The 15,905-nt window shown below is 36.9% G+C and overlaps 1 protein-coding gene across 6 annotated transcripts in view; it reads left to right on the top strand.

Moving 5' to 3' along the window:
• The window catches only part of Asph (aspartate beta-hydroxylase), a 216,223-nt gene that overhangs the window by 90,431 nt on the left and 109,887 nt on the right, over positions 1-15,905 (top strand). For all 6 annotated transcript variants that reach the window (XM_058584428.1, XM_058584427.1, XM_058584426.1 and 3 more), the window contains one exon: positions 4,398-4,442. In XM_058584428.1, coding sequence (XP_058440411.1) covers positions 4,398-4,442 — 45 coding nt within the window. The remainder of the gene's footprint in view (positions 1-4,397; positions 4,443-15,905) is intronic.

Here is a 15,905-nt window from a genome sequence, read left to right as displayed (position 1 = left end):
TCTTAACAGTTCACAAAATACTTCCACACATATTATTTCAGTTGCTTCTCACTATAGACAGTGAGGAGGAGACAGAGCAAAGACCTCTGTATTTATTTTATAAACAGCAAGCTGAACTGAAGTGAGGTCAGGCGAGATCAAGCTGGTCCCTTGTTTCAGGGGTGGAAGTGTCTGAGTCAGTGTTCCATGCCTGGATCCTGAAGCTGACTGTGGGGGCGCACAAGCTTTCGTAGCAGCAGGCTGCCACAGGGAGCATAAAACAGAATATTGCTCATAAAATTACTCTCAGAATTCATTTTTGAGCAGCTAGTTTTCAGATTAAATGTTACTGGTTTTTTTTTTTTGTTTGTTTGTTTTTGTTTTGGTCGTGTTGAGAATGGAACCCAGGGCCTCATGTGCTCTATCACTGAGCTCTCCTGTATTTAGAGCTTTGTAGAGCTTGGTTTTGCAGACTGGATGATCACACAATCAATAGAAATGGGGGGATAGTTGTGGAGGGAATGGGGGAAACCATGTTTTCCCTCCCTGTCTACTTAGCTGTGGGAGAGACCCCTGCATGGGAACTATGGGCCCACTATATACAGTGGGATTCATCTCTGTGTAGCAGGGCTAAACTAAGTTGAGGTTTTTTTCTCCCATTACTCAGTTCTCTGGGAAGAATATTAATGTTTTGAAGAATATCTCTAAGTCTTTATTTTGATTCAGTGAGATTAAGAAAAATGGAAACCCTAGCCTGGCATGGTGGTGCATGCCTTTAATCCCAGCTGCTTGGGAGGTGACGCAGGAGAATCCCAAGTTCAAAGCTAGCCTCTGAAATTTAGCCAGCCCTTAAACACCTCAGGGAGACCCTGTCTGTAAATAAAAAGGGTTGGGGAGGAATGTGGCTCCATAGTTAAGTGCTCCCTGGTTCAATTCTTGGTGCTAAAAAAAAAAAAAAAAATTTAAAAAAAGGAAGGGAGGGAGGGAGGAAGGAAGACGGGTAGGAAGAGAAAAGAAAAGAAAATCCCCATGAAATATTTATCCAATGTTCCCCATATATATTTTATAAAAAAAAATAACTAATGTTACCATATGCAATTTGACCCCATCTTGTTTTGACCAGAAATACAGTCTTTTCCTAAGTTTTTCAGACAATTTGAGAAGCTGTTATACTATGAAAGGTTTTCCCTCTATTGGACTGTGGGGCTCTGGACTGTGCACCTGTCGTCTACCTGCAGATTCTGTGCTGGCCCCTGTAGCACCTGACTACACTAAGAGTAGTTCATCTTCTTCACATACTTACTGGCCTCCCCATTCACCCTTGTCTTTCCTTGGCCTTGGCTGCTTGCATCAGTAGCACTTGGATTCCCAAACCAGAAACATGGAAGCCATCATTGAGGCCTCTTCTCCCTCTGTCTCTACTTAATTCCAAGTCCTGATAATAGACTCCTTCAATGCTCCTCCAACCCATTCTTTTCTCTGTAGCTCTTGTACTGTTGATCTGGTTTGGCCCTTATCCTCGTAGTTAATAGCAGCAGCTTTCTGATTGGTGGTCTTGACTCTGCTTGCCCCCTTCAAATCCATCTTTCACATGACCTTAGGATGGTGTGTGGAAATGTTCTGTCTGCATCAGGACTGACTTTAAAACTTTCTGTCAATAAGGTTGTTTTCAATTGTAGATAATAGAAACAAAGCTCAGATTGGCTTAAGCAATAAACAGGTAGGGATAGTTAGATAAACAGGCAGGGATAGTTAGTCAGGACCTTACAGGGCCTACTGAGGAATTTGGATTATAGTCTAGCTACAGTTTGAACATGTGGAAATACTTTAAAAAGTTATAGTATAATCCGATTTATGTTTTAAAGCACTACTTTCCCTCCTATCTAGCTAGAGATTGGGTTGGATGGAGCAAGAAAGGATGTGGGGACTACCCTGTTAGGAAATTATTGAACATTAATCCAGGGAAGTGACTGTAGTGGCCCAGAGTAAGATCAGGATTTTGGGAATAGAGGGGAGAGTATGGAACTTGTGATATATTTTATAGTTAGAACTGGTAGACTTTTCTGATGGTAGTAAAGCAAAGAAATAAAGGGGGGAGGGTTTAGTTTGGTTTGAGTAACTATTGGATAATGGGGCCATTTGTTAAGGAGAAAACAAAGTAAACTGGTTTGAGTGCTAAAGTAAACTGGTTTAGGGGAGCAAATAGAAGGCTCCACATTGAGCATTTTAACTTTGAAAGTTATGTGAGAGATCCCAGTAGAGTTATCAAGCAGAGGGTTGAATATACCATTCGGAACTAGTTGTGCAAGGTCTTGAGATGGATATGAGCATTTGGAAGCCATTATCAGGAAGATGGTGTTAAGTCCATGGAAACCAGTGAGATCATTTTGCAGGTGAATGCAGCAAGTGTAGAGAGGCCATTGCAAGACTGAGGTCTAGGGGACTCCAACATTGTGCAGTTGGGTGGAGAATGAACAGCCAGTGAGTGAGGAGGAAAGTGTGTCAGAAGGAAAAGGGAATATGTTCCATGCTGTCAGGTGACCCCGAAATCTCAGGAGTAGAAAGTCTTTTACGTTTGGAAACATGGAGGTTACTGGATTAAGGGGTGGAAGTGAAAGCCATGATAAATGAAATGGGTTCAAAAATTCCAAGGGTAAGAAATAGTAGGCTACATAAATTAAATAGGAAACTCTTTCTTTCAACTATTTCATGTTTAAGATAATAAATCAAAATCTATACCAAAATAAATCATACACCAATAAAAAGTATAGATGAATTTGTTAAATTTGTATGTTTTTCAAAATACAATTAGATGAAATGTTTCTTTGTTAACGTCAGTGATAATAATAACAAAGGAAGTGAGTAGTACCTTAACAGTGGTTAATGGGCTTAGCCTTAACTATTTTTTGTTTCTTTTTATGTAAAATGATTCCAAATATTCTCCTTGAAACCTGTGTCGTTTTTATTATTAGAAGCAAGGTAAAGCTGTGCAAATGTAATGAGTTTTAAAAAGTACTATTCAAAAATACCTCCTTTTGAGCAAAGTGTGTTGCAATTCTTAAGGACCCAAAGAAAACCTGAAACCATCTTTGCCACAGTCTGGCTTGGCACAATCAGGAGCCATTTGTCAAAAGAAACTAACTTTATTTTTAGAACCACACACGCCAAACAAAACAGCCTCTCAGGAAAAACCCTCAGAGCCTCAACTGCCACCACCGGCTTCCCACAAGCCTCTCTCTCCCACACAAGCTTCTCTCCACCTCCCATAATCCTCCTGCTCTTGAGGCCTATTGGCTGGGTAACGTGGGCGGAGCCAAAAAAGTCCCCCAATGAGCAGCTCCGTGGTCTGAAAGGGCAGGGAAACAGCCCAATGAGCATCACCACAGAGGAGCCAATCAGCTAGATGTTGCTGGGGCCCCTGTGAGCCAATCATCAGCCAGCAGCTGGAAGTTTGCTGGCAGCTGGAAGTTTGCTGGGGCCCCTTCGGCTGTGGCTCTCAACACATCTTACCTCTAGATTAAGATCTGTTAAATGGATTGTAAAGTTTAAAGGTAATATGTGATATAATTTAATAGAATAATGCATCTTTGTATATTGGGTAGTGATGCCTACAGTCTCTTTAAGTGTAATTGGATTGACGTGGCCAAGGAAAAAGATAAGATGTTGAAAGTTCATTTCCACCTTTCTGACTAGTGTTAGAATGTATTATCTTGTGGGCTTGAAGTTTAGCTCAGTAGTAGAGCATGTGGGTACACAAGTCCCTGAGTATAGCCACCATCATACACACAAAAATAATCTTTAAGATTATTTTTCAAAAATAAATTATTAAAGATACTGTTTAATTTGAAGATTCTATTTCAATTCAATTTCCATATACTGTTTAATTAATGTTAAAACTAGGGCTATTTTCAAGAGATTGAGCTGGGATTTAGCTTAGTGGTAGACCTTATGTTGATTAGCATGAACAAGGCCTAGGTTCAATTCCCTGCATCCCTGATCCCCAAAATGCTTTTCAATAAAAAACATTATTTCTTCTTTAGAGAAAGAAGAAACAAAATTCGTTGAATGGCATTCCTCAGCTCTCTTATGTCTAATGCACAGTTTTGAAAACTTAAATTTTAGTCCATATCTCCTGCACCAGACAACAGAATTTTGAGGTCAGACTGATAATATTGTGAAGTCTGTTGTGTAGAATAATTGAGAAACACACAATATTCAGTGTTCTACTCACTGGTAATCAATGTGTGTGTGTGTGTGTATTAGAGAGAGAGGTTATAAAAGCAATGTTTTTATGATAATTGCAGTTGAATTTTTTAAAGTGTAAAAATAATCACCATTACTTCAGTACTACCAATCTGTGTTTTAAACTCTGGTCATCAGCAACTGTAATGGACTGTGACTTTCTTGTTCATTTTTAGAAGTAAGTGTTCCCGCTGCAGAAGAACAGCAGGAAGTACCACCAGGTATGACATTTCATTAGATGTATCTTCCTTTTTGGGGGTTAAATTTAAAAATGCTGTTGATATTAACACTAGCCTTATTAAATGAATATATGAAGGATAAAAATCCTGAGAAAGAAGAATTGACTCTATATAAAATAAAAAAAACCAAAATTCTGTGTTTTGATCAACTGAACCAAAGTAATGGCAAACACACGTTTTATTCAGTGTACTATATATATTTGTGCTGGAATTTGAAGAGTTCTTAAAGTACTGTATGATTTTGCCATTACACATTGGTGGTAATGTAGAATTTTAGGGTTTTTAAAATTTTTTTTTCTTTTTTCTTTTTTGATTGTCAGGCCATTTGATGTCGGATATAGAATCAAAGTTTCTCAGGATGAAAACTGAATAGTGCATTAACTATGCGATTGCTCAGTTGCTCATTTTGCTCTCTGTTCCCCACCTTTCTTAGAGGCATATCAATGCCCTGTGGCAATGCAGGTGCCCAGGGCTCATCAATACCTTTCCCCCTTCTGTCTCTGGTCATTAGTGAGTTTAAAGAATGGGAACAACTTTTCAGCCAAGGCCTGTGCTTTGGACTACATTTTAGTACTGACATAAACTATACCTGTAGTCAGAAAATGGCAGGTAGTCTGTTTTCTCAATGGGAAATAAAATGTTCTACTAGATGAGGATTTTTCATATCCCACCTCATCTCCAAGTGTATTTCTTTTCATTTTTGTTTTAGTTTTTATGTGTGTGGGTGAGTCATATTTGTTGGTTAAATTTTTACTCATTTTTTATACATGATGCTTAATGAGAATTTTGTAGCAGTGATGTGCATTACCAATGTTGATTTTGGTAGAAATAATTGTATTTTCCAAAATTAATTGAATACTGAATTTCAAGATAAAAAAGTAACCAAAAAATAAAATAGCCAAAGGGTATTTTTAGTTAGTCTTAAGCTTGTCCTTGCTTATTTTATGAATGGAACATTTTAGGTTTTGATAGTTATCATACTATGCACAGGCATATTTACAATATGAAGTAGAAGTAATTGATAGACTGTAATGAATGGTATTACAATATGAATGGGAAAAGAAATCCTTTGGTAAACTTACAAGGTGACTATGGAACAATGAATGTTTTCTATTTAGAAAAGATGGGAGGGCAAGGAAAGCTGATAGTTCTGTCCTGCTTGTGTTGGTTTCTGTTTATTGTTGACTAACACTTGACAGAGTACCCTGTTTCTCTCTGGAAGAAGCAAAGCAAGTTATAGAATCAGCTTGATTCTATTCTATGCCCTTGAGAAAATTATTTTATAAGAATTCCTAGGAAAAAAAGAAGTTACTACAAATCTTTCTCATTATAATTCATATTTTAAAATGTGGATTAACTATCAGGAAGATAACTATCAGCATGAGAGATAATATTTTCTGACCATAACTCTGTGCTTTTATGTTTTTGGCAGTGTTGGGGATTGAACATGGGGCTTTGCACGTGCTGAGCAAGGGCTCTGCTGCTAAGCCACAATCTCAGCCCCACTCTGTGCTTTTATTTCAATATTTTGTAAATTCACCCCAAGATTTTCTTTGGAACATAAATATATAATACAGGTGGTTATGATGATGTAATAAGTTGCTTTTTAAAGATGAGATATTTAACAACCACAACCAAAGCACATAAAAATGAAGATCTGATTAATGAGCATAGTTTCTGGCACCTGATAAACTCCTAGTGAGTGGTGGCTAAGGTATTATTGTTTTGTAATTAATTAGCCTGCTCTGTGAGGTGGATCAAGAGAAGATAAATTCTTAGGGATCTGATCAAGAAGTTGTAATGTATAATTAGATATCATAAAAATTTGATTGACTCACTGCATACGTAATTTGACTTTGCCAAAGGAGAACGTAAGAGTTAGTGGTAGTTATTTCTAACCACTGAATCTGGCTTTCTTCTTTCCCGTAAGTCTCATTGTTAGTCTTACTTCATATTATAGCTTTTATTATTCATAGTGCAAAATATTAATGTTCATAGATCTGTTCAAGATATTTTTGTGCAGTTAGTTGGTTGTCTTTATAGTAGTGTTTCATTACATATCTGATTGGAGGAACTACAGGTACATTCAATGAGGGCCCAACTCCTCATTACATTTCAATCTTTAAAAAATTCATTCACTACAAAACTCAATTGAGCACTTCTGCAAAATGCAGGATGTTAGTCATTTTTTCCTAGCCCTCAGAACCTAACTGATCATTCCAAGACTAGCTATACAGTCTTTTTATTGCTTACTATTGTTCATAATAACATATTTATCATTGTACTAGTCCCATAGGGCATTGCAACAAGTCACAAGTAGGAGACAGTGACAGCTAGCATTTATTATTATGGAGGTGAACTTCTAAGCACATTCCATGGATTAAATAAGTTTTAGCAGATGTAGCACATCAAGAGGTAGACCTACTGTTAAGTCCATTTTACACATGACATCAAAGAGGCATGGCAAGGCAAAAGTCACCTTCTATGGGTCACAGAGTAGAAGTGGGATTGATCCTTATGTTCTTATTTTGGAATCCACTCTTTGCTATTGTTTTCTAGAGGATTTTAAATAAATGAAGCCCAAAGAGCTGTTAACAGTTTTGAGAGCTATTTTGATATGATAAAATGAAACACATCCTATTTTTCATCTCTCTTTCTCTCTTAATCTTCATTAGTTCATAACTTAGTACTTAGGAATATTGAAGTGTTTTTGTGAATAAGTTTTCCAATAGTTTAAATTTTGTGTCTTTGCTTTACATTTTTAAATTTTAAGTGTTTTGCAGGCACACTCTTGGCAAGGGTGTATAAAGTCAGTCTTAAGAATTAATCATTCTAATATTAGAAGTTAATTATTTTGAAAACTAGATTTTGAAAATTCCTTTGTAATATTTATTTCTTTAGCAAGTTTTTACCTTTCTCTTCAAACTCATATTTACTTGAAGTCATACAGCATGTTTCTTATTATAATATGAATGGGAAAAAATCCTTTGGGAAACTTACAAGGTAACAATGGAACAATGAATGTTTTGTATTTAGAAAAGCATAGTATACATAGTGCAGCATATACACATAGTTCAGATTGATTTATGAATGAATCATTTATGAAGTTCATTAGAGTAAAATTTTCTACCAATCAATATACTTAAAGCCATATACCTAGGTGGTTCATTAACTGTTTTTCTCCAGAAAAGAAAAGAACAACACACAAAGTTAATTTTATGTTTTCAGTAATCATGTTATTTAGAATGGAACACACGAGCATCATAGTTTCTGGGTAATTCTGCCTCTCCTGATTCTTGGTAAATGGAGACACAATTCATCCTGCCATGGAATATTCTAGCAATAGATTTCACTACATTGTATCCATCAAGAACTTCCACTCAGGCCTTCCTCTTACCTAGCATTTTTGAACACTAATCACTAACACCCTTAAGGCTGCTTTAGGTTGGCAGCCCTAGAGACCTAAGGCAATGGCAGAGTTTGGCTTTATGCTCATTGAAGTGAATGTTTAACCAGTATGTAAACCAATATGCTTTACATGCATATTGTTATTATCATTATTTTTTAATTCAAAAAGCATATATTGCAACTTGCCTTACAGGCTCTGGGCTAACCAGTGGAGCTGCATTATTAACAATGTAGTCCCTGCCTTAGTATGGCTCACAGTCCTGTGGCACACAGTGGAATGGACCAGCTAATGTGATAGCACTGACTTCTCAGAGCGGTGTGCAGGGTAACTCATGCAAAGAGGGATAATAAATCACTCAGCCTCAGAGGGGTGGAAGTGCTGGCTGTAACTGAGTTTTGGACGACTATAGAAGGTCCAGGAGCTAGCAGGTGGGGAGAAAGTGCTTACTGATCAACAACCAAGATGGTGTGCCACGTGAAATATGAGAAAACAGGGTAGAAAAGTAGGCAGCCAGCTTGGAGGGTCTTCTGTACCATGTTTGGAAGTTCAGATCTGAGCCTAAAAATAACAGGAAATCAGTGCAAAATTCTAAGCAGAGAGGTCACATGATCAATTCCAGATTTAAAGACAGTAGTCTAGCAAGTGGGTAGAGACAAGTAATAGGCAGCTGTGTTCATCCAAGCCAGAGACGGTGAGAGGTGGACTGTAGTAGATTGAGGGGAAGAGAGGACTGATTTCATGGATATGGGAGGTGGAAATAATCTGATGGGAGTGGAGAAGAGTCAAAGATAATTCCAACATTACTGGCTTGAGTCCTGTAAGTGAATGGCAAACCCTTCATAGAGATTGGGAATGAAGGAGGAATGCAGAGCAGCAACAGAGAAGACTGACCTGATTTTGGAGATATTGTTTAGACCCTACTGAACCATTTCTTACTGGAGTCTTTAAGTGTGTAGGAGCTTATGTTGAAGCTGCTAAAACTACAGTTGAACTTTTAACGTTTTTGCCTCTTTACAAATACTCACTGTTACGCTTTGAACAATTTTCCATTGTCTCAGGTATATTGAAAATGTTGATCCTCTCAAAGTCTAGCTAATTGTTCAATTCTTAGAGAAATTAAATTCTAAAGTCAAACTCATTTTTAAAACCTTTTCTATTCAGATACAATTAATACACTAGGAAGTGCTTATATGTTGAATTTTTACATGTGTTACTCTCTTGTATCCACTACTCAGATAATCAGGAAAAAAAAAAAAAAAGGTCTGGCACCCTAAAAGTCTCTCTCTTCTTGCCTATCAGTAACACCTCACTTGTAGACTGTTTTTTTTTAATTGAATGTAGCTAGAATCATAAACACATATGCATACATACACATACATACAATTATTATTGTGCTGGTTTCTATTGCTCAATATCATATGTGTGAGCTTCTCCCACCTTAGTATAGTAATTTAGTCTAATTCATTACGTTTTCTGATGACAGATATAGTGATTATTTCTAGTTTGACTACCGAGAAGAAAGGTGATGAATATTATCTTCTACATGCTTTTGGAGGATATAAACAATCATTTCTGTTGGATATACAGAAATTTTTGGCTCCAAGAGCAGAAAGAAACTGAAGGAAATATCATAATTGTTTTAAAATACTTGACACTTATTAATTTATAAAGAAAAGAAGTATATTTATCTCACAGTCTTGGAGTCTCAGAAGTCTAAAAGCATGGTGCTAGCTTTTGATTGACAGCTAGTGAGGTCCATGATATGCTGCATAATATCATGGTGGAAGGCAACACATAAAAGCAAACTTTTTATCGTGGGTCTCTCCTTCTCTTGCTGTAAACTCACTAAAGCTTTCATGAAGGTCACAACTTCATCACTTCCTCTGATTCTAATATGTGAGTTTATATTAAAGTTCTTACAGATGAATTTATGGAGGACACATTCAAGCCATAGTAGTTATCCAGCCTTACAAATGATATCAAAATCGCCTTTATCTATACCAGCTCCTTTTCTATTTCAATATAATAATTTAAGCCCAACACTGTAGTAATAAAATAAATCAGATACTAATATTTGGAATGAAAATGTTAAAAAGTTAGGTGTGAACTTTACTTCTTTAAAAACACTGTACACTTTTTTTATATTACCAATAACATTAAAATAAAATTATTAAACTAATATTTTAAAGTAGCGTACATCACACTTAAAAATCCTTCCTGTTTTTTTTTTTTCCAAATCCCATACTAGATTTTTTATTCTTTTCAATATAGTGAAAATGTCAATGGGAGAAAGAAATTTAATGCCTGTATTTCTCAAAAGTTGAGATTCAGTTGTAATTCTGGAGCACTCTTTAAACCCCTAGATTTTCTTCAGCAGCTTTGCAAGTGCTCCCTTGGGTCTTCTGTGGGTAGTTAGTTAATTATCTTGTTAACAAGTTGTCCTTAAAAACAAAGAGAAAAAAGCATTTACTTCTGTTGGTGATTTTTTTTTTTAAAAGTAGAATGAAAATAAAGCAGTGTCCCACTCTGTGTCTAGTTGGTCCTTTAATTTAGATTTCCCCTTATTTTTGCAGATACTTAAAGCTTCAAAAAGACTGCCCCTACTACCACAGGAGGACCAGCCTAACCATACGCTCCAAAAGATGGCTGTGATAGATCTTGTGAAGTAAATACTGGGCAGATCAAGATCTTTGGGAATGAACACTAAAGATGTTTTGAATAAGTTATAGTCCACTGGCATTTTGGTGTATTTTTTTTTAAAGAAACAAAAATCACATGTAATTTACATTCCTGCATGTCCTTTTTTGATACTGTTAGTGGGTCCATTGGATTTCGCTTTCCTTTTTTTTTTTTTTTTTTTTCCTTCTTTGGTGCAGCTTTAGTCATACCTACATTTCTATGTATTTTTCAGACAAGAGTTAAGAATTATGTTGATGATATAGCAGCAATTTGTCTTGGCAGGATTTTAATACATTCTTAATAACTAATGCTAACTATATTGGATTGACTTGTGTAAGCGCTGAGTTAAACATGACTTCAAAGCCATTAAGAGTGTCTTGTATTAGCACTCTTAAAAACGGGAACAGACATGATGATTTGCTGTGAAGGCATGAGTTGTATATATCTGCACTGATATTCTTATCAAAAATTTCTACATTTGCTTCAGATATTCAGGTTACATCACAAATTTTGATATTTTTGTAGCTTTTAGTTGGCATATTAGAATAATATAATATTTTGAGGAAAGTTTTAAATTATCATTAATTTATTTTTCATAATGAGGGGAACTAAAATTCCTTGTTAGGACTTAAGGAAAAAAAAATGGCCTGCAAAAATATCTCGTGCAAAAATGCTATTTAGCACCTTGGATGGATCATTTAATAGCTCTGGCCCATTCAGTATTTATTTAAATTTTAGGAAATGTATACACATTACTGGTGCATACCTTAAAGACTGCTCTGACTTTGGCTAATTAAGTAATGCCCTCACAGCACCAGAGACTGCCCCGTGCTCTCACTGGATCAAGTCCATGATGTCTCTAGTTGGGTTGATTTAGGATGTATGTATGACAAGTACTCTCCCAGCCCCATGTCTGCTGCTATTTTTCACAAGGGATGAGCCTTTTCCTTTCTACACTGAAAGTTTTCTTCTATATTTAATGTGGTTTATTTTTGGCTGGGAAATACCTGCTGTGATAAAAATATTGCTTTGTTAGAAAAGGAGGTAGTTGGAGCATCATTTTCAAAGAGCCATGAATTATTAAAAAAAAAAGCCATAAGAATTGGTGACATCTGTGGGTCAAGGGGTTGCTCTTTATTATATTAACATTGTCTTAAGGTGGCTTTTTTTCTGCTTTTAGGGTAAAATCAAAGACAGTCGATATTTTTATCATTATAGATTGTAGTTCCAATGTAGTGAGTTCTGCATGCTGACCCGAGGTGTAGTGAAACCTGAAATAAGAGTAAGACAAGCAATAATTTTCTAAAGCTGTGATATGGGTTATATAGAGCTGATTCTCAACTTGTAATTAAGCTCTTCATATTGTGAATTATAGAACATTACTTTTTATAAAGCTGTATTTTTTTAGGGAAACTTAGGAATGACATAGAACTAATGAATGACTAAAATAATTTCTGCTGAGCTTTTGTATATAACCATCTGTAGTACTCTAGAAACTGAGGATTCATTATGCTGTGGTCAACTTCAAATAGTTTTTAATTCCAAATGTCTGAATTAATGAGCCTTGTCTTTACAAACATATGCCATGTTGGGCAACATCAATGGAATTTCAGTAATGTAAATGTCTTCTGTTTAATGTTATTTGAGTGCAATAAAATGCAGAAGGATTCTTCTCTACATTGTCATTATTTTTAAGTAGTATATTTAATTTTGTTACATAACAAAATCTGTTCATTCTATACTTATGAACATTTTAGAAGAATATAACATCTTTTTTAAAGAGAGAGAGATAGAGAATTTTAATATTTATTTTTTAATTTTCGGCGGACACAACATCTTTGTTTGTTTATGGTGCTGAGGATTGAACCCGGGCCGCACGCATGCCAGGCGAGCATGCTACTGCTTGAGCCACATCCCCAGCCCAAGAATATACCATTTTTGATGACCAACATCACAAGGAAATACTTTTGTCCTCTTTATTTTAACCTATTTCTAATAGGTATGCTTATTTGTTTTAACATGTACTATTATGCTACCTTGTAAGGGGATAGAATTGAAATGAAGTGGCTCTTGCCTCAATCCTTTGTTGATTTTTGTTCTGTACCTTAAGTTTTGATTATTCCCTGGTGAAATCTCCCTTCCCACATATACACCATTCTTATCCTCCATGACTTTCTATTGTGAGGATATGAACTTCATCATGAGTGGATGAATGACAAGCTGAAAATATATATGGCAGATTCTCATTCTTCATTGCTCTCATTTTCAACCTTAGTTCTCTAGACAGAAAAAGGGAACTAGACAAGTAAGAAACAAGCTCCTGGGGTTCTGGAGAGGGGAGTTTTCACCTCTAACATGTCCAGAAGAAATGAAAACTGCTGGATAAACAGATTGGATGCACCTACTCCGCCACGCCTAGGGAGTTGAGTTTTCTCAGCAGCTGGGTGTTATCCCTATTTGCAGACGAGTAAACCAGGAATCAGCCCTGGTGGAAATTCCCTCTGGCTTCTGGTTTTTCTGAGATATTCTAGAGTGAACATGTAGGCAGCAGATGGAAGAAAGCCACAGAGCAGGAGGCCAGTTAGGAATCTGACTAGTAATAGATGATGGTACTGAGGACTGAGCTAAGGAAATGGTGGTAGAGACATAGGGAAGGAGACAGGAAAGATGTGACTTTTGAAGAGTGAACAGACACTATGAGTGCTAAGGGAGGAAATAGAGCCCTGGGTCTTGGGGATGAACAGGTAGGTGCCTGGGTTTAGGCACTTGGAAAGGCAGATGAGCCTGAGTGCAAATTAGCTCGCATTGTTGGTCCAGCAAGAACTGCTCACTACGGACATTGGCACAGTAGCTGCAACTAGGTAGAGTATAGTACAGCAGAATCCATAAAAGTGACCAGTTCTTCTCAATGATTGCATGACAGTTTTTAAAAGATCCAGATTCCATTCTTTTTAGTAAGGTTTTCCTTGCTCAAATAAAATAATATTGAAAGGGATAAAAAGAGTCATATTAATACAGATAAAGAATGTGTAACTTTTTTTTTTCTGTTTGGACATGAGTATTTAAACTCTAAATGTGAGTTACGAATGACCTTGTCCTTTTATAATTTTCAGGGAAAGACTAAGCATTCATCTCCCTTACTTAAAGGACTGCCCATTACTAGATATGCAAAGTGTGATTAAAGTAGTATTTTTATGCATTATGGCCTCTGAAATGGGTCTTTCTTGTTCTGTAACCCTGGGAAGATTCTTTAGATTTTCTAAGCCTCAGTTTCTTTATCCGTTAAATTGTAACTATCTCCCATGGCTGCAAGGATAAGTGGGATAATCTGCATTAAGTGCTTACAACAATGCTTGGTACATAGTAGTACTCAGTAAGTCATTTTTCCCCCCTTTGGCACAATGAGGTCCAAATGAGGCCTCGCAAAGAAGCATAGGTAACAGAGAATAAAGTGACACTTGATTATTGGTTGTACAGAATCCTAGTGAATCAGAAAACTTCTTTATTTAAGCTAAAGTTAAGTGTGAATAAAAAACAGAGTTCAAAATGTCTGCTCTGTATATTCTCCATATCCAAAGAGGAGTCTCAGAACTCAGCTTGTTGATATGGGGAGAGGGATGGAAGGAGACTCAAGAATGAAAACAAGACAGACCTCTTGTCCCAGGGCCTGGAAGGATCTGGGTTAGGCCTTATTTGTCTTATTCCCCACCCTAACTACTGGGGGGGAGGAGGGAGAGAGATGACGGCCCTTGTTTCTGAAAGTATAACCAATCACCTTGTCCTCGAAGTTACTGGGGGGATGTGGATCCAAAGGACATGGGTTGACCTGACCAGGGCTCTTTGACATGGAATCAGCACCTTTCACTTCTGTTTGGAAGGTGACCAATTCAAACCATTCCTCCTTCCTTACTTTTCTCCCAGGGTGGGAAGATCTGTGAGAGCCATGTTCTCCCTTTTATGACCAACATCCACCTGTTCTTTCTAGTCTGGGTAGAAATTTGCATTGCATGCTTAATTGTTCAAGTCACATTAGTCCAGCATGACTCCTGGAAGAAATTAAAGGTTAAGGGCTTCCTGTAGGTACTGCTGATCCCAATAGAAGGAGAGCTTCTACAGGACTAAGATTTATAATGCTTCCTTGCTGGATCCCTGATGCCTACAAAAGTACCTGGAAGATACTAGGTGCTCAGTTCATATGTACTAAATAAGTGGTATTATAAGGTCTAGTTCAGCTATTTAACTTTGTGGCTAGGAAGTTATAGTTAATAAAATCAGATGTTCTAGAATATTCAACAGAGACCAATAAGCCTCCCCCCTTTAAAAAAATATCCTGCATACTTCTTGCCATACTGCCCAGGAAGTATGTGCAGTCAACTTTATAAAATCTCTCTCCATTTCTTTTTCACAAAAGGCACAGAGTGGCAGAGTGGGAAGAACATGATTCTTAGGAGTTATTTAAACCACTGGCCTTTATAGACGTAGAATCTAATTCCTCAGGCTCAACTTTCTCCTTTGAATGAAGATTTATCCCCTGCAGGAGACGGGGATATACAAGTCATGATGTTCTTAGTGCTAACCCTGACACCTAGATTGCAAAGTTAGTTCCCTTTCTTCCTCTGATATCAGGTCTCAAAGGAACCAAAACATTTAACCTATGAAAAGGCCTTCCCTGCATCAAAGCCTGCCTTAGATTTATTTTTAACCTCCTCACATTGAAATGTCTTAGGGAAATAAGTGTGAAAAACTCAGGACTGACAAATTGAATCATCCATCGTCCCTGATTGCACCACACACTCTCTCATCTACTGCAGGGAGAGGACAGAGTGTATGCTTTTTGTCAGTCTCCCAAACTCTGCCTCATCCCCACGTATATACATGTACATATGTACCTAGTGGTATCCAAAGGTAACCTAAGTTCCAACTGGAACTGTAATCAACAGATCTACCTTGAAAATTAAATAGATCCAATCTAGTTGATTTTCTTTGTTTATTTACGTAGAAAGAAAGGATCTAGTTAATTTTTATTCTGTATCTATAACAAGTTTACTATAGTCTGGTACCTATAACTTGTAGACTTGTTATAAAGTTATAGGTAAAGTAATGATATTATAAACACATGGTCAGTTCATTGGCTGTAGTTTTCCATGGGAGGGGTGGGTATTCTTTGATTAGTCCTTGTGGGTTTCTCAGCATTCAATAGCCCCATTTGTGAGAGAGACACTAAGTGTAATTAACTTGATCTGAGGCTGCCAGAGATGGCTCCTTGTGTTCCTCTCAGGTTTCTCATCAAGGAAGCTAAAGGCACACACCCAGGGTTCAACACGGGCACAGCCACATCACTCATCTGAATATGAGTG

This window comes from Marmota monax, unplaced genomic scaffold (genome assembly GCF_021218885.2).
Source record: "Marmota monax isolate L192 unplaced genomic scaffold, Marmota_monax_Labrador192_F-V1.1 WCK01_AAM20220418_F8-fsc00063, whole genome shotgun sequence".
NCBI classification, from domain to species: Eukaryota; Metazoa; Chordata; class Mammalia; order Rodentia; family Sciuridae; genus Marmota; species Marmota monax.
Note: the sequence above shows the minus strand (reverse complement) of the source record. Positions and strands in the feature narration are given on the sequence as shown.